Source organism: Bubalus kerabau, chromosome 15, assembly GCF_029407905.1.
Source record: "Bubalus kerabau isolate K-KA32 ecotype Philippines breed swamp buffalo chromosome 15, PCC_UOA_SB_1v2, whole genome shotgun sequence".
In the NCBI taxonomy this organism is placed as follows: domain Eukaryota; kingdom Metazoa; phylum Chordata; class Mammalia; order Artiodactyla; family Bovidae; genus Bubalus; species Bubalus kerabau.
Window position 1 is genome coordinate 58389732 of NC_073638.1, and position 26462 is coordinate 58416193.

The 26462-nt window shown below is 38.0% G+C and overlaps 1 protein-coding gene across 1 annotated transcript in view; it reads left to right on the forward strand.

Moving 5' to 3' along the window:
• BBOX1 (gamma-butyrobetaine hydroxylase 1) overlaps positions 1–3736 on the forward strand; it is a 65627-nt gene extending 61891 nt beyond the window's left edge. Inside the window, exons 6-7 of the mRNA XM_055547703.1 lie at positions 1352–1518; positions 3254–3736. Of these exons, the coding sequence (XP_055403678.1) occupies positions 1352–1518; positions 3254–3414 (328 nt within the window). The 3' untranslated portion in view covers positions 3415–3736. The remainder of the gene's footprint in view (positions 1–1351; positions 1519–3253) is intronic.
• The last annotated feature ends 22726 nt before the right edge of the window (positions 3737–26462 follow it).

A 26462-nucleotide genomic window follows, 5' to 3' on the forward strand; every position in this document is an offset into this window, starting at 1 on the left:
CCAACTCTCACATCCATACATGACTACTGGAAAAAGACTACGTAGCTTTGACTAGACAGAGCTTTTATCATTATACTTGCCATTGACTCACAGGATTGACTGTTAATCTGAGATACAAAGTGTGGGGACCAGGTACCCATACTTTGTATACCACTGGTTCTCTCTATGTGAGGAACCAGCCAAGTTTAATCTAGACCCCAAATCAGTGTCACCAAGCCCTGGAACATGTACCAGAGTCTGTTCCATTTGACCCATCAGTCAGCTATTGGCTCACATTACCACCTCCTAAGCTGACCCAGGAGTAATTCTTGACACTTCATCACCATCCTTGCCCACCTTAAGTTTTTCTCTATCTGTCCTCTTTCTACCTAAAGAAAAGATAAAGTTGGTTGCTATTTTAGAACTGGCTAAAAGTCCGTCTTCCTAATAAGCTAAAAAAGTTTTTTCTTCCTTTGTCTCTGTGTCTAAACAATGCTCATACCTTGCTAATTATAACCAACAAACTTAAATTTAGAACTGTTATTTCTTACATTAAAAACAGTATTATGTTATATTGTCATGATCATGATTTACATTCTAAGAAATACTATAGAGATCACAATATTAGAATCTCTCAAGGTACTCAAAAGACCTTGGTACTGTCCAAAGGTACTAAAAAATATACAAAGTTACATATGCAACAAATATTTATTAACTACCTATTATGCCCAGGCTCTATGTAAGTGCTGGGAATGCAACATTAAGTGAAATACAGTATCAGTCTTCTCGAAGCCTGTACACTAAGATAGCTAATATAGATGGAAAGATCCAAAGAATGTACTTCCAGCTAGACTCTACTTTCTCTGTGCCTTGGTTTCCCCATCTATAAATTAGGGATTGAATTAAAACATTATTTCAAGCTTTTAAAAAAAAAAGTCTTTCTTCTCAATAATGCTCCAATAAAATCATACTTAAAACCCCAATAGATAAAACATGTAAGTTGATTGATCTATGAATTATAGCATAGGCATATTTTAATATGTAAAAGCAACTCTTTTTCAAAGAATGAAGAATGAATTAATTTTCCTAACAAATAAACATTTTAACTTAAATTTCTCAGAAACATTTATTTTGAAGTAATCTGAATTATTCTGGCACTTTGGTGGTAAGATTTCCAAAAACGCTTGCCAAATGAATAAATGAAAAACCAATAAACACTTTGTATCACAGATAACCTTAATATTTTCTGTACATGTGTTTGGATTCTTTAATACTGTATTTCAGAAACATCATCCAAGATGAAATGACCCTTACAAATGTAAATAGATACTTCATGACTTCTATATTTTAACTTCTTCTCTTTGAAAAACAGATTAGACGATAAAGATCAAGTGGTTCGTATCAACTTCAATAATGCAACTAGAGACACGATATTTGATGTACCTGTCGAGAGAGTTCAGCCTTTCTATGCTGCTCTGAAGGAGTTTGTTGACCTCATGAACTGTAAAGATTTCAAGTTTACTTTCAAGATGAATCCAGGTCAGTGAACACACCTCATACAACTGAAAGAACGGGTTTTCTTCAATCTTAAGCACTGAGCACAGTATCTAGAGCAGTTTTTCTCAGACGAGGCATGTGGAACAATTTACAACAGAGTCTTGGTATATAGCCAGCTTGCTTAAATAGCAGACTTCTGGCTCCTACCCTGGCTCTAAATTGACTTTAAAATACTCATTCTTAAATAAGCTCCTAGGTAATCCTTAAACACATCAAAATTTAATAACCTCTAACCTAAAGAATAAATATTGAAAGACAAGCTACAGGCCAAATAAAATCTCATATCTGATACGAAGACTGACAACATATTTTCTATTCTGATAGCCAATCAATACAAACTGAAGCTTATACTTAGTTCTTCTAACTTGGTAAACAGATAAAATTATCCCCATGACTCTCACTCTAAAGTTCATGAGTCATATTTACTCACTGCACTTATCTGATCTGGCAGGCATATTGCTACCTGAAACAAAGCCGTACTGAAATATTCCAGCCACTTGGATAAAGAAGCAGAAAGCATTGTGGGTTCTCTGGACCATCTCTACTTAATAAAGTGACATGAAATTCAAGGCTTTTGATATTTAAAATAAAAGGCCTAATTTCTCCCTCCTGTTGACTGGGCCAAGTAGAAGATACTTTTCTCTTGTGCTTTTTTTTTTTTTTTTTAATTGATCTTTGGATCTAGTAAAGTACTACTAGAATCTTCATAAATTCACTGCTATGCAGTCAATACCACGTTGATTTTTAAGAGCAGTAATATTTAAAATGGAAATGCAATGGGAGAAAAATACCCAAAAAAAAGGAGTTAGAATTCAAGCTTCACCATTTAATGGCAGAAACCTTCTGACAAGTGCTTCAACTTCTCCGAGCTTCAGTTTTCCATGTATGAAAAGATAAGATAATACTCTTTCTTCAAGATTTTAATGAGGCTTAGAAATAACATACATAAATACTAAGAACATAAAAGACAAACCAAGAATGTCACTATCCTTATAATTATCTGCGGCTGTTAAACTAGAAATAAGCATTTCTTAAGTCAGAAAGAGAAAGACAAATGTCATATGATATCACTTGTATGCAGAATCCAAAATATGGCATAAATGAACCTGTGTATGAAACAGAGAGAGACTCTTAGACACAGAGAACAACTTGTAGTTGCCAAGGTCGGGGGGAGATGGGGTGGGATCTGGGGGTTAGCAGGTGCAAAGTATTATATATAGAATATATAAACAAAAAGGTCCTACTCTAGAGCACAGGGAATTTTTCTATATCCTGTGATAAACCATAATGGAAAAAAATATAAAAACAGATGTATGTATATGTATAACTGAATCACTTTGCTGTATAGTAGAAATTAACATAACATTGTAAATCAACTATATTTCAATTTAAAGAAAATACTTCTGAGCAGGAGGTAAGTAACAATCAGGAAGAACAATTCAGAAGTTTTGCATGGAGATAATAGTTTAAGAATTATAAAAGTGTCTACAGGGGCCTGACAGCCTATGTAGTTCAGATGTCAAAAGGCTTAAAGCAGTCAGCATCTAGTGGTCTGATTTGCATGAAAAAGCGAATGTGTAATTTTATGTAAAGAAGTAAACATATTGTTTCTTGATGTGAACCACATGGCACTGCTATTTTTGCATTTCACATTTTCCAGTTCAGCAAATCATTTACACATAAGATTTATTCATACTGTAAAAAATCCTTTGTCTAGGTGATGTGATTACCTTTGATAACTGGCGCTTACTTCATGGCCGACGAAGCTACGAAGCTGGAACTGAGATAACCCGCCATCTAGAAGGGGCTTATGCTGACTGGGATGTGGTCATGTCAAGGCTACGTATCTTAAGGCAGAGTCTCCAGAATAGAAACTGACTCTGTTGTTGCTAACCTCAGTAAGAGTCCAATGAGTGTATTTTATAAGATATGACAAGGTTATTTGTCTTCACAGACCATGAGCCATATCAGTTATGTATTAATCTCTTTAACACTGAACATGTCATCTTTCTCACAAGAGTTCTCTTTTCTTTCTAATCATATACAATGCCAACTTTTTAGATGTTGTAGCCATGTTCCCTCTTTTTCAAATAAAGCATCTCTTCTGTTCAGATGCATGTATGATCTAATTTCTTTTGCCCATCTGTGAGAGTCTCCAGAATGCCTTCAAATCATCTTGTACTAAACCAAATTCTCTCTTCAAATAAGGCTTCTTTTTTTTTTTAATTTTTAAATTTTATTTTATTTTTAAACTTTACATAATTGTATTAGTTTTGCCAAATATCAAAATGAATCCAGCTTCTTTTGAATAAAGCTTTGTTTCAAATAAAGTTTGTGTTTCAAATAAAACTTGTCTCAAATAAAACATGTTTCTGCTCTGTTGCCTATAGGGTCTTGTTTTTCATGACTGCATATAACTGTCTTTAGCATGCTTGGGAATGCTATTTTCCCAAGCATAGCATGTTGGGATCATATTTTCAAAGATCTCTTTGTTTACTTTTATTAGTGAATTCTGTGACCCAAATTTGCAGCCCTCACCAACTTGGTGAGCTAAGCTTTTCTTGTAATACCTAAATTATGACATCAAACCCAAGAATATGTCAAATTAAAAGAAAATATAGTCCCCTGCCCTTACAAAGCTTCTCTTGCCCCAAATAAATATTCCTAAGGACTGCCAGGATAGCATACCCCTGTCTGTTGATCTGTTCCCTTCACTTCTTGCCTTCAACTAAGAACTAGTAAAAGTAGAACCAAGATAAATGCAACACTCACAAATGAACATGATGTCTGCTCACCTGTGGTCAGCTTTACCTGCTGGTCTTGGCTTCCTCTATGGCCACTGCCTTGTCCCCAGTGGTGGAACACAGGTATCACCACCAGCCATGAAAGCTGTTGTGCCCATTGAGTATGCCTACTGTGCCCAGTCCTTATCCGTGTCTCCTGAAAAAAGGAGTCTTGGCATTTCCATTTGCTGAAATCCTAGTAGTATATAGATTTTTAGTCTATACACTTGGGGCCCTAATCAAGCCTCTTACTCTGAAAGTCTTAATCATTGCCACTACTGTAGAGTTCTACCTGTTGGTTTATAACTGAATGAAAATATTACTTCCATCCATGAGTTTCACACTCACACTGTGCCGATGGCACTGAGAATCTGGATGAAAAATGCCTGAGGCCCATGTCAGCACACCCCTCTGTTTTCTGAACTCTGGTATTAAGTCCACATCACCAGCCCAGTCTCCTCTTTCCCTTGTAATGCTGGACCTTTCTGGGGTGTTCATTGCCCTTTCCCAATCATCTAGTCTTGATGGGGCTATTCTGGTACACCACATATGTTTGGTTTTTCCAAACTCCAAATGGAGTGGGCCAGGTTCTCAATGCCATCTCTTCTAAGGAGCTCCTAGAATGAAAATAGGTAAGTTCAATAGGGGCACGGCTAGAATTGAAGGGGCAGCTAATACCTAAAAACAAATACTTCATTAATACCTAAAAACAAATACATTTCTTGAGTAACCCTAGGTCCATCCACTTACAAAACCTAAACTCCAGGCACGTGCAACACTAAAGTGACTTGTCATGCTTTTATTCATTTGACATATTTAATCACATATCAGGTATATGTCAGGCACAGTGCTAGACTAAAGACATAGAAGGACTTGCGATGAACCTACTTATGGTCTGGTAGGGGAACAGATAAGGATGTAGATGATGATGTGTTTTATTAACAGAATGGTTCATAGGAAGGCATCCAAGATTGGAGAGGTTAATGAAAGCTTCAGTCTGAGTTTAATGAGGGTTAGCAGTAGTTTTCCTGGCAAAGACAGGAAAATTACTTTCCAGCTCAAAAGGTAGAAGAGGCACAGAGAATTGTGAGTGATCACAGTGGATGTGCTGATTTACAAGTAAAAAAGAGCAGAGCACAGGAATGGTGTAAAGCCTGGGTTTGGATGCCTAGATTCAAAGAGTAATAATAATAATCAGTTAACTAGGTGTCTTTGAACAAACAACTTCTTCCCTTAAGCCTCAGATTTCTATATATAAATGAGACTAAGAATAGTTATCTCATTAAATTTATTTGTGGATTAAGTAAAAGTTCACAGACAGCAGAATTTTCTCAAAATTCTCAGACGATTAGAGTCATGTTTGTGTGTGTGTCTTTAATACTAATTCCCAGTCTCATTCTGTGAAGGCTACGATTCGATGGATCTGAGCTAAGAACTAAGAACTGTATCTTTGGCAAAGATCTCAGGTGATAGACATCATAAGAGAAGTTTAGAAAATATAAATGTAAAGTATTTAGCATGGTTCCTAAGTGAGGGTAAGTACTCAATAAATGGTCATTTTGTTTGTTATAATAACAGAGGTTGTAGAGGGAGAGAATAGAAAAGGATGAGACATGATATATGATGCCAGAGACAGAGATAAGGACCAGGTCATGAAACATCAAAATGAATGTTGCACTAAAGAGTTGACATTTTATCTTGAAAGCAATGAGAAGCCACTTAAAGGTTTTTGTTTTTTTTTTTTTTAACAATAGAGTGCCTTGATCAGATATTCATTTTTAAAGATCCATCTGGCTACACTGTAGAGGAAATTATAAATGAGCAAGGCTAGAAGCTATAAATCTACTTATGAGGTTATAAATCTCTTACTGTAGGAAGCTGGATGAGAGATTAAGAAGGACTGAATTAGAATGCTGGGAGAGGAAATGGAGAGATACTTAGGAGGCTAAGTCTAGAGAACTTGATGCTTCTCTGCATGAAAAGAATGAAGAAGATGTTCAAAACGCCTGCCGAGTTTCTAGTTAAGAAAAATGAGTTAACTGTGATTCCATGCTTAAGGAGAGAAGCCACAAAAGCAGAAGCAAGTTTCTGGGCAAGACAATGAATACAGTTTTGCACAGACTGGACTTGGATTGCCCTTGAGCTGATCTACTTGGCCATTGGCTCTACATATACATACAGCTCAGGACAGAGACCTGGATTGGAGATCTGCATTTGGAAAGTATCTGAAAGTGGATGAAATCATTACTTGCTTTCCTGGAGACCTTTAGTGATTGTGACCAAAATTACAAGCCTCATGGTATGATGATAAACAAATGATACTGGCCTAGTTTGTGGAATTAGTTACACCCTGAACATAAAGAATCACTAGTGGCTTATATTCAAAATCAGCTAGACCACTTACCTACTGTATTTTGTCCCTAGAAGATGGCACTCCAAACCAGCATCCTACAGACTGGCTGTTTCCTTCTCTGTTGAAAAATTATTTCTGCCCTGGAGAGAAGGGACAGAGGATTGGATGCTGTTGCCGCAATTTCTGAAGTGTTATATAGGACATGACATATTATGGGCTGCAGCAGCTGGTGCCGATGGAAGATGACTAGGTTTCTGGATATAATGGTCTAAAGATTTGACTTTCCTCCAAACTCATAATAGATCTGATGTAACTTGGATTAGAATTTACCCCCTTTTGGCAGTGTGGACTCTTACGGTCTGTTCTATTTCTCTGATTTGACTTGTAGAATATTAGCGTCTTGGCTGGTTAATCGGAATAACTCCACAGGTCACCAGAATGACATGTCACAAGATATCTACGTTGGTCTTTATTTTTCCCCCTAACGGACCATTAAAAGGTGAATAAAGGAGTTTCATTAGTGGGGATGTATGCAAAAAGAGGAAATCCATGGCAAAGCTGATGGACACAGAGGGTAATTTCTCTGTCCAGGAATTTAAATTAAGAAAGAGAAGAGACTTTATGAATAAAAATACCCTTTTGTGTTGTTAAATATCATTTTGAGAATAGATTTGAATCAAAAGTTCTTGCAACAAAAGTTTGATTCATTTGGATGTAATGGCTTATAACATACCTCTGTGTCTCTGCACATACTTCCCCACTGTCTGGACCACTCTTCCCTACCAACTTCTATGCTTGCAAAATTTATCTTCCTCCTTCAATATTTAGTATAAGTTTTACCTCTCTTGTGACTCCTTCCCTGATTCTCCCAGTCAGGCTTAAAAAATCTTTCCCCTGGCTCCCATTGAGCTTTACATAAATGTTTGTTTTGTTGTTCCTCAGTCAATAAGTCGTGTCCAACTCTTTGCAACTCCAAGAACTGCAGCACGCCAGGCTTCCCTGCCCTTCACTGTCTCCCACAGTTTGCTCAAACTCATGTCCATTGAGTTGGTGTTGCCATCCAACCATCTCATCTTCTGTCAACCCCTTTTCCTCCTGCCCTCAATCTTTCCAATGAGTCAGCTCTTCCCATCAGATGGCCAAAGTATTGGAGCTTCAGCATCAGTCCTTACAATGAATACTCAGGGTTTATTTCCTTTAGAATGGACTGGTTTGATCTCCTTGCAGTCCAAGAGATTCTCAAGAGTCTTCTTCAACACCACAGCTCAAAAGCATCAATTCTTTGGCACTCAGCCTTCTTTATGGTTCAACTCTCACATCCGTACATGACTACTGAAAAAACCACAGCTCTGACTATACAGACCTTGTCAGCAAAGGGAGATGAAAACTGACCTTTTCCAGTCCTGTGGCCACTGCTGAGTTTTCCAGATTTGCTGGCATATTGAGTGCAGCACTTTCACAGCATCATCTTTCAGGATTTGAAATAGCTTAACTGGAATTCCATCACCTCCACTAGCTTTGTTCATAGTGATGCTTTCTAAGGCCCATTGGACTTCACATTCCAGGATGTCTGGCTCTAAGTGAGTGATCACACCATTGTGATTATCTGGGTCATAAGGATCTTTTTTGTACAGTTCTTCTCTGTATTCTTGCCACCTCTTCTTAATATCTCCTGCTTCTGTTAGGTCCATACCATTTCTGTCCTTTATCAAGCCCATCATTACATGAAATGTTCCCTTGGTATCTCTAATTTTCTTGAAGAGATCTCTAGTCTTTCCCATTCTGTTGTTTTCCTCTATTTCTTTGTATTGGTCACTGAGGAAGGCTTTCTTATCTCTCCTTGCTATTCTTTGGAACTCTGCATTCAGATGTTTATATTTTTCCTTTTCTCCTTGCTTTTCACTTCTCTTCTTTTCCCAGCTATTTTTAAGGCCTCCTCAGACAGCCATTTCACTTTTTTGCGTTTCTTTTCCATGGGGATGGTCTTGATCCCTGTCTCCTGTACAATGTCATGAACCTCCGTTCATAGTTCATTAGGCACTCTGTCTATCAGATCTAGTTCCTTGAATCTATTTCTCTATTCCACTGTATAATCATAAGGGATTTGATTTAGGTCATACCTGAATTATCTACTGGTTTTCCCTACTTTCTTCAATTTAAATCTGAATTTGGCAATAAAGAGTTCATGATCTGAGCCACAGTCAGCTCCCGGTCTTGCTTTTGCCCACTGTATAGAGCTTTTCCCTCTTTGACTACAAAGAATATAATCAATCTGATTTCGGTGTTGACCATCTGGTGATGTCCATGTGTAGAGTCTTCTCTTGTGTTGTTGGAAGAGGGTGTTTGCTATGACCAGTGTGTTCTCTTGGCAAAACTCTATTAGCCTTTGCCCTGCTCCATTCCATACTCCAAGGCCAAATTTGCCTGTTACTCCATGTAACCCCTTGATGAAAGTGAAAGAGGAGAGTGAAAAAGTTGGCTTAAAGCTCAACATTCAGAAAATGAAGATCATGGCATCTGGTCCCATCACTTCATGGGAAATAGATGGGGAAACAGTGGAAACAGTGTCAGACTTTATTTTGGGGGGCTCCAAAATCACTGCAGATGGTGATTGCAGCCATGAAATTAAAAAATGCTTGCTCCTTGGAAGGAAAGGTATGACCAACCTAGATAGCATATTCAAAAGCAGAGACATTACTTTGCCAACAAAGGTCCATCTAGTAAAGTCTATGGTTCTTCCAGTAGTCATGTATAGATGTGAGACAATAAAGAAAGCTAAGCGCCAAAGAATTGATGCTTTTGAACTGTGGTGTTGGAGAAGACTCTTGAGAGTCCCTTGGACTGTAAGGAGATCCAACAAGTCCATTCTAAAGGAGATCAGTCCTAGGTGTTCTTTGGAAGGAATGATGCTAAAGCTGAAACTCCAGTCCTTTGGCCACCTCATGCGAAGAGTTGACTCATTGGAAAAGACCCTGATGCTGGGAAGGATTGGAGGCAGGAGGAGAAGGGGACGACAGAGGATGAGATGGCTGGATGGCATCACCGACTCGATGGACATGAGTTTGGGTGGACTCCGAGTGTTGGTGATGGACAAGGAGGCCTGGCGTGCTGCAATTCATGGGGTCGCAAAGAGTCAGACACGACTGAGCGACTGAACTGAACTGCAGTCATTGTCCACCGTGATTTTGGAGCCCAGGAAAATTAAGTTTGTCACTGTTTCTATTGTTTCCCCATCTATTTGCCATGAAATGATGGGATTGGATGCCATGAACTTAGTTTTTTGAATGTTGAGCTATAAGCCAGTTTTTTCACTCTCAAAAAGGCCAAAAGACAAAACATGTCCACTCGAGAAGGGAATGGCAAACCACTTCAGTATTCTTGCCTTGAGAACCCCATGAACAGTATAGATGTTTGTATATTCATCTATTTATTCTAGTAATATTCACGAGTACCTACTACATGCCAGACACTATTCAGGGCACTGGTAATACAGTGGTGAACAAGACAGACACAAGTGTCTTCATAGAGCTAATTGTCTAATGGTAATACCAGGCATTGATCAAGTAATCACAGAAGTAAATGATTACAAATTGTGATAAATGTTCTATATGAAAAGTCTAAGAAGCTACAAGAGCATGAAGTAAGAGAACAGAACTAATATGAGGGGAGTGGTGTTCAGCCTTCCCTGAAGAGTCGACTTTTGAGCTGTTTGATGAAGAATGATGTACAATAATAATAGTTTTGACTTCAATCAACAGAAACTCCTTACATATCAATAAAGACTTTTTTTATCTCAAAAAACTTTAAGTCCCAGAATGAGGCAGGGCTCCCCACATCGCATTTCCTCGGTCCCAGTCCTCTGTAGCTCTCTTGTGTTTGCCTTACTTCATGTGTGTGCATCAGCCTCAAGCTGCTAAAATGGCTTCAAGAGTTCCAGGCATCATATTCAGACACAACTATGTGGAAGGGAACAAAAATTCTGACATTTCCTGCATCTGTTTCTTGGAAGCAAAGAAACCATTCCTAGAACCCATCCTCCAAGCTTTCTCGCATGTCTTCTCAATCACAACTCTGTCACATAAACTCTCTTAAACTAATTTTTGGCAAAACAAAATGGAACATCCGTGTTTAACTTCAGTGAGTCAGGATCTGCCCTCTGGCTGGGCATAGTCTCCGTCACTGGTGCACACATTGTGTGGAGAAGAGCAAATAACTAAAACATCATGATGAAGATGAAGATTAGTTGACATGTTGGCAACCATCAGCATCTTCTCTAGTCTCTCTCCAGAGAGAGTTATCTAGGTGAAGGGGGAAAGGAGGCAAGGAGAGCATGCCAGGCAGAGCAAAAAGAGTAAGGGCTCTGACATGGAAAGTAAGGCAGTACCTTTGAAGAAAGAGATGAAGGCCATGAGTCTAGATGCTGAGTAGCCAGCCAACAGTGTCCAATAGATTACAAACTCTATAGACAGAGATATTTTCATCTGTGTATCCCCAGTATATCAGTATCTGTGGAATACATGAGTGAAGCTAGGGCATATGAGTACTTTCCACTTTACAACTTTGATGAAACTACATCACTTCCCCAGAATCTCAGTCATCTAGAAAAACCTCAGTTTTTACACCAGGCAAGAGCTCATGTATTCTCTGTCTTGCACTTGTATAACACATGTTATCTATGCATTTATCCAGTTTTAGCTTCAAAAGCTTTTTCATTTCCTTCCAGGATCAGTCCATTCACCATTTAAAACATACCAGCAGAGAACTTCAGATTTCCAGATCAGCATGCAAGGAACTTCAAAGTCCTTGCTCCATCCTAACAAGAAAAAGCTGAACAAACTGAAAAACCAATAACACTCCCTAGACCTGTCAAACAAGTGAGGCTACAGGGCAAACTACTGCCCCAAAAGTCTAGGGACAAACAAGCAAATACAGAGAATCACAACTTATCAGAGCACAAACTCCCACAGGACCAGTGCCAGGGTAGGAGAACGTAATTTATAATTGACAAGTGCATTGGTCTTCATACATTCAGAAAACTAAGATCATGACATCTGGTCATCACTTCATGGGAAATAGATGGGGAAACAATAACTTTATTTGGAGGGGCTCCAAAATCACTGCAGATGGCGACTGCAGCCATGGAATTAAAAGACACTTGCTCCTTGGAAGAAAAGCTATGACCAACCTAGACAGCTTATTAAAAAGCAGAGACATTACTTTGCCAACAAAGGTCCATCTAGTCAAAGCTATGATTTTTCCAGTGGTCATGTATGGATGTGAAAGTTGGACTATAAAGAAAGCTGAGCACTGAAGAATTGATGCTTTTGAACTGTGGTGTTGGAGAAGACTCTTGAGAGTCCCTTGGACTGCAAGGAGATCCAACCGGTCCATCCTAAAGGAAATCAGTCCTGAATGTGGAAGGACTAATGCTGAAGCTGAAACTCCAATATTTTGGCCACCTGATGCAAAGAACTGATTCATTGGAAAAGACCCTGATGCTGGGAAAGATTGAAGGCAGGAGGAGAAAGGGACAACAGAGGATGAGATGGTTTGATGGCATCACCAACTTGATGGGTATGAGTTTGAGCAAGCTTTGGGAGCTGGTGATGGACAGGGAAGCCTGGTGTGCTGTAGTCCACAGGGTTGCAAAGAGTCAGACATGATTGAGGGGCTGAACTGAACTGAATTGACAAATTGCTGGAGACTCACTTTGGACATGTCTAAAAGGGCAAAGCTCTAGGGAGCCCCGATCATAGGGGGCCTTCACATTTTTGCAAGTTTTACCTTCAGGAGCTTTATACGTTCTCATAGTGAATATCAGAGAAATATCCCCTGCTCTTCCTGCAGTGGGAGGGAAAAGGAACCATTTAAAATATGCCAGAAATTTCTGTTTCTCTTAACAGAAATTAAGGGTCTGCCCACAGGAGAAATTATTTTCTCTATATAATAATAACATGGTACTCTCTCATTCTACTCGACATTTCTAAACATTTGGCTATTTTAGATTCTACATATAAATCATATCATATAGTATTTGGCTTTCTCTATCTGACTTATTTCACTTAACATAATGCACTCAAGAGCCATTCTCGTTGTTGTCAATGGCAGGATTTTCTTCTTTCTCATTACTGAATAACAGTCCTTTGTGTGTGTGTCTTTATATATTCATCTTTTGACGAACACTCATTATTTCCATATTTTGCTGTAGTAAATAATGCTGAGAGAGTAGAGCATTACCAAGGACTGGGAGGGTGAAGAAATTAGGAAATGTGGATCAAAGAGTATAAACTTCCAGTTAGAAGATGAATAAATTTTGAAGATCTAATGCACAGTGTTGTGAGTATAGATGTGTGTGCTTAGTCATCCAGTTATGCCTGACACTTTGTGACCCCATGAACTGTAGCCCACCAGGCTCCTCTGTCCATGGAGATTCTCCAGGAATGAATACTGGAGTGGGTTGCCATGCAGTCCTCCAGGGGATCTTCCCAACCCTGGGATCGAACCTAGGTCTTGATCATTGCAGGCAGATTCTTTACAATCTGAACCAGCAGGGAAGCCCAAGAATACTGGAGTGGGTAGCCTATCCTTTATCCAGGGAATCTTCCCAACCCAGGAATCAAATTGGGGTCTCCTGCATTACAGGCAGATTCATTACCCACTGATCTACCAGGGAAGGCTGAGTATAGATAACAGTACTGTATTATTATCATATACTTGAAAGTTGTTAGAAGGTTAGTTCATAAATGTTCTCACTACAAAAATAAATGGTAATTATGTGATGTGATGGATGTATTAGGTAACACTATGGTGGTAATCACATTGCAACATAGAAGCGTATCAAGTCCACATGCTGTACACCTTCAGTTCAGTTCAGTTCAGTCGCTCAGTCGTGTCCAACTCTTTGCAACCCCATGAACTGCAGCACGCCAGGCCTCCCTGTCCATCACCAACTCCCGGAGTTCACTCAAACTCACCTCCATCGAGTCGGTGATGCCATCTAGCCATCTCATTCTCTGTCATCCCCTTCTCCTCCTGCCCCCAATCCCTCCCAGCATCAGTCTTTTCCAATGAGTCAACTCTTTGCATGAGGTGGCCAAGGTATTGGTGTTTCAGCTTTAGCATCAGTCCTTCCAAAAAATACCCAGGACTGATCTCCTTTAGAATGGACTGGTTGGATCTCCTTACAGTCCAAAGGACTCTCAAGAGTCTTCTCCAACACCACAGTTCAAAAGCATCAATTCTTCAGTGCTCAGCTTTCTTCACAATCCAACTCTCACATCCATACATGACCACTGGAAGAACCATAGCCTTCGCTAGATGGACCTTTGTTGGCAAAGTAATGTCTGCTTTTCAATATGCTGTCTAGGTTGGTCATAACTTTCCTTCCAAGGAGTAAGCGTCTTTTAATTTCGTTGCTGCAGTCACCATCTGCAGTGATTTTGGAGCCCCAAAATATAAAGTCTGACACTGTTTCCACTGTTTCCCCATCTATTTCCCATGAAGTGATGGATGAGATACCATGATCTTTGTTTTCTGAATGTTGAGCTTTAAGCCAACTTTTTCACTCTCCTCTTTCACTTTTATCAAGAGGCTTTTTAGTTCCTCTTTACTTTCTGCCATAAGGGTGGTGTCATCTGCATATCTGAGGTTATTGATATTTCTCCTGGCAATCTTGATTCCAGCTTGTGCTTCTTCCAGCCCAGTGTTTCCCATGATGTACTCTGCATATAAGTTAAATAAGCAGGGTGACAATATACAGCCTTGACGTCCTCCTTTTCCTATTTGGAACCAGTCTGTTGTTCCATGTCCAGTTCTAACTGTTGCTTCCTGACCTGCATACAAATTTCTCAAGAGGCAGGTCAGGTGGTCTGGTATTCCCATCTCTTTCAGAATTTTCCACGGTTTATTGTGATCCACACAGTCAAAGGCTTTGGCATAGTCAATAAAGCAGAAAGAGATGTTTTTCTGGAACTCTCTTGCTTTTTTGATGATCCAGTGGATGTTGGCAATTTGATCTCTGGTTCCTCTGTCTATTCTATATCCAGCTTGAACATCTGGAACCTCATGGCTTACGTACTGTTGAAGTCCAGCTTGGAGAATTTTGAGCATTATTTTGCTAGCGTGTGAGATGAGTGCACTTGTGCAGTAGTTTGGACATTCTTTGGCGTTGCCTTTCTTTGGGATTAGAATGAAAACTGACCATTTCCAGTCCTGTGGCCACTGCTGAGTTTTCCAGATTTGCTCGCATATTGAGTGCAGCACTTTCGCAGCATCATCTTTTAGGATTTGAAATAGCTCAACTGGAATTCCATCACCTCTACTAGCTTTGTTCATAGTGATGCTTCCTAAGGCCCACTGGACTTCACATTCCAGGAGGTCTGGCTCTAGGTGAGTGATCACACCATCATGATTATCTGGATCATGAAGATCTTTTTTGTACAGTTCTGTGTATTCTTGCCACCTCTTCTTAATATCTTCTGCTTATGTTAGGTTGTACACCTTAAACTTACACAATGTTATATGTCTCTTATATCTTAATAAAGTTGGAAAAGATGATACACAAAGCATTCTGTGAACAGATTTGGAAGTTTATACCTGCTACAACTACTATTTTTTATAATTCCAATCTAGTTTTAATGATTTGAAAAAAGAAACAGATGGAGCTAGCAAATGCTATTAAGGAAAATATTTCTTGCTTAAATGCTGTATACTTAATATAAACATTTAATTAAATATTTGAGTAGCATTAAATATCATATTTTGTCTTATAATAACTCAAGGATGATTTTTCAGAACTGTCTTCTCAAGTGTAAACATTTTTTTTTCCTCTCAGAAATAATGAAATAACCATTTGCTGATACTCCAATAAGTAGTTAGATTTATAAAGGAGAAAATGCTCTTAAATAGCATTTAATTAACTGCTTCCCCAAGTATGGTAACAATAATATTAAAAGTAGATTTGATTATTTTAGAGTTTCTGGAATAGACTTTTTAATTTTTAATTGTTATATATTTTATACTTATGACTTTCTAATTATAGTGATAATTGGGTTTATGATAATGATGTAAAGTTCCTTTTTCTACTTAAACTTAATAACCATTAGAAGAAAGCTATTTCTAATAGCATATGTGACACTCTTTTCAAGGTGATACTTCATTGACTGAAGTCAGGAAAATTCTGATCATCTTATTAAGAAGCAAATAGAATGCAAGAGGAGAAATTACTTTCCATGATCATACAAAGAGAGTGACAGACCCAGAGTTCAAACATGAATTTTGGTTTCCCATTCAGGTCTCTTTCTATTTTTCCATACTGTGAAGATTTTAAATTCATGTAGAATTAGGTTGGCTCCTTGCTGCTTCCAGTTATCCAAAACCAGTGGCTTTACTCTCCTTTTTCTGTGAAGTTATCCCAGAATTGATTCAGAGACAAAAGTGAAAGGATGCAAACAGAGGTCATTTGCGGGTCTAATAGACATGAGTGCTAACGTTCCCAAATCATGGAGCATGTGAAAATCACTGGGAAGCTTGTTTAGAATGCTGACTCCCAATACACACCCATTTGGATTCAGTAGGCCCAGGTCTTGGAGTGTTGGTATTTGACAAACATCCCAGGGAACTGGTGGTAGGTGGTCCATGGATCCTATTTCAAGCAACAGTGTTTGGATCACGTGGTCCAGAAGAAGCATTACAACCCTTACTGAAGAGACATCTGGGACTTTTGATAGTCAGACAGCATCTGCACTTGTTTCACTCTCCTTACTCAATGATTTCCTTTATTTTCCTCTGGTATACCAGTAGCAGAAAAGTATCGCAGAGAGGGCCTCCTTACCCTGTCTGCATTAGCAGAGGTCAGCAACCACTACTGTCTGTCAGTCCCAAGAAGCCTCAGCCTCTTGTCTACCATAGATTGTCCTTATAAGCTGAACATTTCCTTGGAAACATTTAGCACAGCTGTAATACAGGGTTTTACAGGGTTTTATGCATAACTAATTATTCAGGTTTTTTCCCTGGACATTGTTACACTCATAAAACACAGTATACAGGGGACCCAGGTGACACAAGCAAAGTATCACTTTGGGATACAAACTTTTTTCTTTTGAAAATAATCCAAATTTCACACTCAGTAGATAGAAGACAGGAAAATTTTCCTTTCCTTTTATTTTTTTGGAGAAAATGGCATTTCCAAAAGTCATCCTGTGATGTGGCTGAAGGATACTGGCTATAAAAGTCAAATTGCTGAAATCAATATAATGAGAAAACATTTACAACGAGTGCAAAAGGGGTGATTTTGGCTTATTTATATATGATGTAAGTAGTGGCACTGAGCTAAGCTTTGCATTTCCTGGAAAGCATACAGAAAATATCACTGTCAATGATGCTTGATGAGCTCAAATATTGCTATGGTTTTTCTCCAAGAAATATTAATGTGCTGACCCAGCTGCTTAGTGTTCATTGTGTATTTTAAAAATATAAATCACAAGATTTCTCTTTTAATACATTTATGCAAAATTACAGATCTTACCACCTGAGTTTTTCTAAGTTAAGTCAATATAGAGAAACTTATTTCTTGAAAAGGAATTGGGTGTGAGGAAGTAGGGTACAGAAGATGCAATTCATATAGATATGTGGTTTTATTTTAAGACATAAATCAAGCATTTCCTTTTTAATATGCTTGGGCAAAATTGCAGTCCTAGTTGTTTATAGAGTTAAGACATACATAGAGACTTAATTCTTGGACCAGTGATGGGTCAAGGCCAGATGGAAAACAGGATGCAATGAATATAAATATGCACATGCAAAGAAACCTTATTTAGTGGTTTCTGTTTATCTCCCATACAATTTGCTTTCAAAATTTTAGGCAGTGTCTTTGAAATGTGGGGTTCAATCAGCATTAAAATGAAACCCTTGTGAAAGTTGGCATTTAATGATTCCTGGAAAGTTCTGCACTCTTTCTTGGATACAACTGAAGCATTGGTGATGATAAATAATGTATCCTCCTTAACAGAAGTTAAAGGAATAACTGATCTCAAGTTTGAAGAAGCCTTCCTGTGACATCATCACCAAGGTGATCCCCACTGGGATTATCTGCTGAAGAAACTAAACCAGAATCCAACTGGCAAACCTCTTAAATAAGACAATCTAAGATACCACCTTCTTTTCCTTAGCAGCAACCATTAATAATGTAGCCTTTTAAATTAACTTTGAAAAACAATGTAGTATTTAAAAAGAAAGTCAGAAAAAGGTACAATTTGCCTATCAACGAGTCAACCAAACCAGATGACCCGGGCTCATCAAAAGCTAATTATTATTGGCGAATTTTATTTTTAATATTTTGGCATATAAAAATATGATTCAGCAAGTATTTATAATTAAAATAGGGAGCCACAGTCAACATTAGTGACTCTGGATATGAGACTCATCTTTGATGATGAGACTGTCTGGAGAATAAATTCAGCTAAGTCACAAATGAGTCAAGAGCTTAACAACAAAGCTACTTTATTTATTACATCATTGGTACTGAAATAGTCAAACAGACCAGTGAAATGGAATAGAGAATCCAAAAATAAAACCTACTATGTGAAATAATTTATTGTATGATAAAATGACAGCTCAATTCTGAAATAAAGGATGAATATATTAAGTGATGATTAAAACAACTATTTTTCTAGAAAAATAAAGATAGAGACCTCCCTATCCTAATCTTACACCATCCACAAACATAAATTACAGGTGGACGGATGGATACACAACCTTCATTTTTTAAAAAGAATAAAATATTGAAAATAAACCTAGGAAATGGCACGTACAATCTGCATTGAAAACCCAGATGGTATAAAGCAAAAATGATAGCCATTTGACTACGTTGAAAAGTTTTTCAAGTTTTTTGTCAGTAGAAAACCAGCAAGGGTTGGTGCTGGCTCCCTGCCAAGTGTTAAACCAGATGAAACCATAGACATGAAAAGGAAATATGGATTCCCAGACTCATCAAGAAAATGTGAGAAACCCTGGAGAGCATGATGACTGTCTTGGCTGGGTTGTAGAAGACGCAGATCAGTGCAGCCTGGGGCCAAAGGTGGTCTGAAAAGCAGTGAGAAGAAAAACTGGAGAAAATCTTTAAAGTTCTCTTCTTGTTCTCAGGCTTGTTACTTTGAGAAAATCATGGCTTGTCCCTTCAACACCCAAATCTACAGCAATAACAGAGCCACAGGCAAAATTTAAATGGGGTCTGGGTTTCAATAGTAATATTAGATCAATGTTATTTGATTCTAATAGATGCCTCATAGTTCTGTGGGAGAGGGTCCTTAAAGCATTTCAGAGTAAGAAGGCATTTTATCTTCAAATTATCCTCCAATGTTTGAGAAATGATAATATGATATTAAAAATTAAATACATATAGGAAAATGAAAATTTAAATATAGTAAAAATGTTAACTTTTGGAGTATCTGAGTTAAGATGACACAGATACTCTTTTAACTATTCTCGCAACTGTTTAGTAAGTTTGAAAGAAAGGAAAGAAGAAAGGAATCTTTTGAAATGAAGATTATCTACTGATAATCCTTTACATCCATATAATTCGTATTCCTAAATAATATCTCACTGGATACTCATAATGACTCTATGTGTAGCTAAAGGAAAGAAGGAAGGAATCTTTGAAATGTAGATAATACTTGCCTTGCAGATTTAAACAATATATGTAAAATGCTGGGCTTTTCTGAGAGCTCAGTTGGTAAAGAATCCACCAGCAATGTGGGAGACCTGGGTTCAATGTGGGAAACCCTGGGTCGGGAAGATCCCCTGGAGAAGGGAAAGGCTACCCACTCCAGTATTCTGGCCTGGAGAATTCCATGGACTGCATAGCTCATGGGCTCACAAAGAGTCAGACATGACTGAGTGGCTTTCACTTTCATGTAAAGTGCTTAGTGCTTTGACTAGCAGAGAAGGCAATGGCACCCCACTCCAGTACTCTTGCCTGGAAAATCCTATGGACGGTGGAGCCTAGATGCTCATTGCTGTTATACAGCGTGAAGCTCTCATAATGTACCTATGCAGTGGTTCTAATGAACTTTTGAAAAAGTTTCTGACATATTTTTACTTTTCTTTAACTTACAAGGAGATTGTAACATGCAAGTATATTTCAGTTCCAGAATTTAAGACCATAAAACTGTGTACTCACCTTTCCCCCAAGTGTTTTAATGAAAAGATATGTAGCTAAAATTAATGCTCCCATTTTACAGATAGGATTTAACAACAGGAACCAAAAAAAATCTTAAATGATTATATATAATAAATGGTGAGAGCAATCCTGTGTTTTGTGACTTTAGCGTGTTTTCTTCTATCATGTTGGCCAAAGCTTTTGTTTGTGTTTTTCCATAACATCTTAAGGAAAAACCTGAAGGAATTCACTGGCCAACCCAATACTTAGAGTCAATGTTACCACATTGCTCAGAATGACAGAATCTTATGTAACTCAAACAAATTAGTTCCTCTCAGATGAGTAAAATATTGCTCAAAACAAGACTGGCAGTGCCAACTAGAGAAGACCATTTAAAAGGAAACTAGAATATATAGGTATAAATAAATCTAGAAATAAACATGAAAGATTTAGACAGCTTTAAAAGACCTGAACACTGTAGACACACCATGGAGCTAGATGTAAAAGTTTAATATTATAAAAATGTCAGTTCTGTTCCAATCAATAAATTCATAAGGAAATGAAATAAGAGCCATAATTCCAACCGGATCATTTGTAAACTGTGACAAGTTAATTCTAAAATTCATGTACAGATAAAATGTTAAAGAATAGCCAAGAACACTGGAAACAGAGTCAGGGAAGGAAAGGGGCTCCTTCCCTATCAGATGTCAAAGTAAACTGTGTCACAGGAACAAAACCACAGAACTGGAACAAGAATAGAAGACGCTTTCATGGTATAAGATAGAGTCCAGAAACATACCCATAATTTTACTTTTGATAAAAGTGGCATTTCATATCAATGAGAAAAAGATGGTCTTTCAGTGAACAGTATTTAAAAACTACTGGCTATCCATTTTGAAAGAATTATATTTAGATATCTTCACCCTCTCAATCTCATTTTATATACAAAATCAATTCCAGATAGATTATACAGTTAAGATAAATATACAAAATATGAACATATAATAAGAACTACAGGAGAATATTTTATAACCATGGAGGGGTAAAGACTTTCCTGGACAAGACACAAAAACCTGGAAGATAAAGGAAAGATTCAGTTCAGTTCAGTCACTCATTCATGTCCGACTTTTTGCAAACCCATGGACTGCAGCATGCCCGGCTTCCCTGTCCATCACCAACTCCCGGAGCCTACTCAAACGCATGTCCTTCAAGTCGATGATGCCATCCAACCATCTCATCCTCTGTCATCCTCTTCTCCTCCCACCATCAATTTTTCCCAGCTTCAGAGTCTTTTCCAATGAGTCAGTTCTTCATATCAGGAGGCCAAAGTATTAGAGTTTCAGCTTCAGCATCAATCCTTCCAATGAATATACAGGACTGATCTCCTTTAGGATGGACTGGTTGGATCTCCTTGTAGTCCAGGGGACTCTCAAGAGTCTTCAACATCACAGTTCATAAGCATTAAATCTTCTCAGCTTTCTTTATAGTCCAACTCTCACATCCATACATGACTAGTAGAAAAACAATAGCTTTGACTAGATGAACTTCTGTTGGCAAAGTAATGTCTCTGCTTTTTAATATACCGTCTAGGTTGGTCATAGGTATTCTTCCAAGGAGCAAGTGTCTTTTAATTCCATGGCTGCAGTCACCATCTGCAGTGATTTGGGAGCCCCAAAAATAGTCTCTCACTGTTTCCATTGTTTCCTCATCTATCTGCCATGAAGTGATGGGACAAAATGCCATGATCTTGGTTTTCTGAATATTGAGCTTTAAGCCAACTTTTTCCTCTCCTCTTTCACTTTCATCAAGAGGCTCTTTAGTTCCTCTCCACTTTTTGCCATAAGTGTGGTGTCATCTGCAATCTGAGGTTATTGATATTTCTGCAGGCAATCTTGATTCCAGTTTGTGATTCATCCAGCCTGGCATCTCGCATAAGGTACTTTGCGTATTAGTTAAATAACCAGCGTGACAATATTCAGCCTTGATGTACTCCTTTCCCGATTTGGAACCAGTCTGTTGTTCCATGTCCTGTTCTAACTGTTCCTTCTTGACCTACATACAGATTTCTCAAGAGGCAGGTCAGGTGGTCTGGTATTCCCATCTCTTTCAGAATTTTCCACAGTTGGTTGTGATCCACACAGTCAAAGGCTTTGGCATAGTCAACAAAGCAAAAGTAGATGTTTTTTCTGGAACTCTCTTGCTTTTTCGATGATCCAACAGATGTTGGCAATTTGATCTCTGGATCCTCTGCCTTTTCTAAATCCAGCTTGAACACTGTAACTTCATGGTTCATGTACTGTTGAAGTCTGGCTTGGAGAATTTTGAGCATTACTTTGCTAGCATGTGAGATGAGTGCAATTGTGCAGTAGTTTGAACATTTTTTGGCATTGCCTTTCTTTGGGATTAGAATAAAAACTGACCTTTTCCAGTCCTGTGGCCAGTGCTGAGTTTTCCAGATTTGCTGGCATATTGAGTGCAGCACTTTCACAGCATCATCTTTTAGAATTTGAAATACTTCAACTGGAATTCCATCACCTCCACTAGTTTAGTTCATAGTGATGCTTCCTAAGGCCCACTTGACTTCACATTCCAGGAGGTCTGGCTCTAGGTGAGTGATCACACCATCATGATTCTCTGGGTCATGAAGATCTTTTTTATATAGTTATTGGACCTCCCCAAAATTTAAAAATTCTATATAAGAAACATTGTCATACACAAAGACATGGCAGACTGAGAGAAAATATTTGCAAAATATATAACAAATGATATAGGGAAAGTATGCCAAAGTACAAATCATTTTTAAAAAACAATTAATAAATAAATTATTTAAAAAAAAGACACAAGCAGCTCAGAGAAGAAAAAATGTGATTGGCATATATATATATATATATATATATGCATACAAAGATACTCTATCTCACTAGTAGTTGGGAAACTGGAAATTAGAACAACAATGAGATATTGTGTCGGTCAGACTGGCAGAATTCTTTTGTGAATAGTGACATCAAATGATGAGTCAGAAGTGAGGAAATGGATACTCTTACCCAGGTGAGTCAGAAAAACAAGGCTATTGAGATGGGAGAGGACAAGCAGAAGTTCTAGATTAGGAAAGATGGATAAAAACTACCACACTTCCTTTCCTCCCATCCAAGTACTAACCAGGCCCAACCCTGCTTAGCTTCCGAGATCAGTCGAGATGGGGCGCGTTGAGGGTGGTATGGCCATAGACTACGCTTCCTTTCCTGAAGCAAGGCCAAAATGAAATAGGGAGGAAGCCTCAACTCTAAATCAAAGCCACATTTGTGTATTATTACTTGCAATTTAGCATGGTAATTAGTGCACTATTATATTTTGTAATTCAAAGTGACTAGAGAAGGGACAAGACCTAAATGGGTTTTCCTCCAGGGCAGGGGAAGAACTATCTCTTCAGATAAGGCTCAGAGGGGCCACTGGGAATAAAATAACATTGCCCTATAATCAGATCTATGAGCTCTGCTTAGCAACCATTGTATGCATATATATAAACAATATATATATTACATGTGTATATGTGTGTGAATATATACACAGACTAAAAAGATACATCTAAATTGTTGCCAGAGGTTTCCTCTGGTGAAGGAAGTGGAAAGCTGAGAATTCTCATAAATGGCACATATTTTTCAACGGTGGTTCTTAAGCAATTATTCCTAAATAGTAGTAGCTTAATTCTGTGGCATTATGAATTGAAGGAAGGATGGAAGAATGATTCTGAGACTAACAAAACCAAACCTTATTCAGAAAACAAAGAAAGATTTTGTCCTTCAGTCAGTCCTAATTCATGCCCTTGTCATTTCTCACCTGAACTACTGGTTTCAGTCAGAACTTAACTCCGTTCTCCACCCTGGTTTCTTATTAGCTGTGTGTTCTTGGGCAAGTTAAGGGTTTTCTGAACCTAAATTTCCTCACTTATGAAACAAGGTTAAGATTGCAACATTTACCACTAGAGGTTATTGTGAAGATTAGCCATTATGCAAAAAACAAGTGAAATTATGTTTGAAAACTAGCCCAGCATTTCAATCTTTATGATTGATACAACTATTTTAAAAACTGAATACCTATAATAGTATAAATACATAATACTTATATTAATATACTATACTTAATGCTCAGTATATGATAGCTATTGATACTATATGAAATTCCTAACTAATATCCTTTTCTCTAACCTTATCACCCACTAGTTCCATTGTGACAAAATCATCTTCCCAAAATAACAGTTAAGTCCCAACTCCCTATTTTTAAATTCTCTAATGATTCTTTATTACATCTAAATGAAGTCCCAAATCTTGAATGAACAACCAAGCCACACTTTCTACTTCTTAGCCTACCACTATGGAGAAGGCAATGGCACCCCACTCCAGTACTCTTTCCTAGAAAATCCCATGGATGGAGGAGCCTGGTAGGCGGTAGTCCATGGGGTCGCTAAGGGTAGGACATGACTGAGCGACTTCCTTTTCACTTTTCACTTTCATGCATTGGAGAAGGAAATGGCAACCCACTCCAAGTGTTCTTGCCTGGAGAATCCCAGGGGCGGGGGAGCCTGGTGGGCTTCCATCTATGGGGTCGCACAGAGTTGGACACGACTGAATCGACTTAGCAGCAGCAGCAGCAGCAGCCTACCACTTATGAATCCTATACTCTACATGTAACAATTTCATCTCCCAAATATGTGCTTTTGAGTCTGTCCTTCCTACTTATCCTCTAAGCCTCAGCTTAGACATATCTTCTCCAGTAAGTTCTCCCAATTCTTTTCCTTTTGTGGGTGATGGTCCTTCTCCATTGCTCTTCTGTATAACCTTGTGTTAAAATCTATTTCTTTGCATTATATTTACCTCATATGTGTAATCTTCCTTACTTGGTGGGGCTACACAAAGTGAGAGAAACTAACATAACCTGAGTACCTCTAATGTGAAAAGCACTGCCTAGCATTCCACATTATGTTTTTTGATTATTCCTTGACCGACAAAGAAATAAATGCTAAATATCTTGCCCAACTGGATGACTAAGGTGGAGAACCACTATAGAAACTCAGTCTTTCTACTCTAAAGTCCATGTTTCAATGCCTAAACTTTTTACCTCTTGGTGTTCCCAGAACCTGTTATGTGATTTAGTTGATACCTGAGGAAAAAAAAATTTTAATGTAGTCAAAATGGAGGGAAGAGCCATTTTTATGTGATAGAATAAGTCCCTAACAAAATAATTCTCCAACAGATGACCATAACCACTGGGAAAAAAAGATAGGAGAAAACAGAAAAAGATAGGAGGTGTCTTCAGCATAAACAAAACAGAAAAATTGGGAAGGGATATCAAAATTTGGGATAAGGGACCGGAGTAGGATGAGTTTTTCCATTTTTACCCCTTTGGGCTGTCACAAGCTACAGTCATGACATGATGCAGAATGACTAACCCCCTGACAGGAAGCCCTCCTGCCTGCTCATCTGAGGACCTGAGAAAGTGAGGAGCAACTTCAGATGGGAGAAATCTAAAGAGTGTGTGAGTTTCATCCTGCCCAACTCTTTGTGACCCTTTGGACTATAGCCTGCCAGGGTCCTCTGTCCATGGAATTTTTCAGACAAGAATATTGAGTAGGTTGCCATTTTCCTCCTCCAGGGGATCTTCCTGACCCAGGGATCAAACCCACATCTCATGTGTCTCCTGTGTCTCCTGCATTGCAGGCTGATTCTTTACTCATAAATTATGGGTAAGAACTCCAAATCATATATGCTGGATACACTCAAACAACTCATCTGAAACTAACAGAACTAATTTGAGATTTTAACTTCCACCAGTTACACAGACTTTCCAGTCTGAGTTTAACTAAATTAGTTGCATATTAGAACAAAAAGTATCAACACTCTTTGGAGGTCTAAAATGGTGTGCTGAGTCCTGACATGTGAATCCATAATGTGCAGATACAACCCAAAGTTATTAAAGTTTGAGGAATCAGGAAATCGTGAGCCATTCTAAAAGCAAAAGATAAACATCGAAGTCAACCCAGGTTGGAGTGAGGGGCAATCAGATGAAGGCAACCAAAAAGTTACAAACTTCCAAGTAAAAGATAAATAAATACTAGGGACCTAATGTACACAAAATAAATACAATTAACACTGCCATACATTATATATGAAAGTTGTTAAGAAAGTAAATCCTAAGGGTTCTCATCACAAGAAAAAAAATTTATTTTCTATTTTTTTAACATCTACACAAGATGATGAGTGTTCACTAAATTTATTGCAGTTATCATTTAAGAGAGAAATATAATACAAAAAGAGAAAAATGCAAATAACCGTGAACATCTCATCAAAAATTATGGGGACCAAAAAACAGTAGAACAATATTTTTAAATTGCTGAAAGAAAACTGACAATCTAGAATTCTATATCCAATGAATATATTCAAGAATGAAAGTGAAAACAACCACTTTTTTATAAAATTAACTAAGAGAATTGATCGCTGGCAAATCTACACTAAAAGAAGTATTAATATAATAACTTCTTCAGACTAAACAGATTTGATTGCACAGGAATACACGGTTCTTTAAGAATGAGCAAAAAAAATCCAAAATAGCAAAAAGAAAATGAGTAAATTAAAATCCA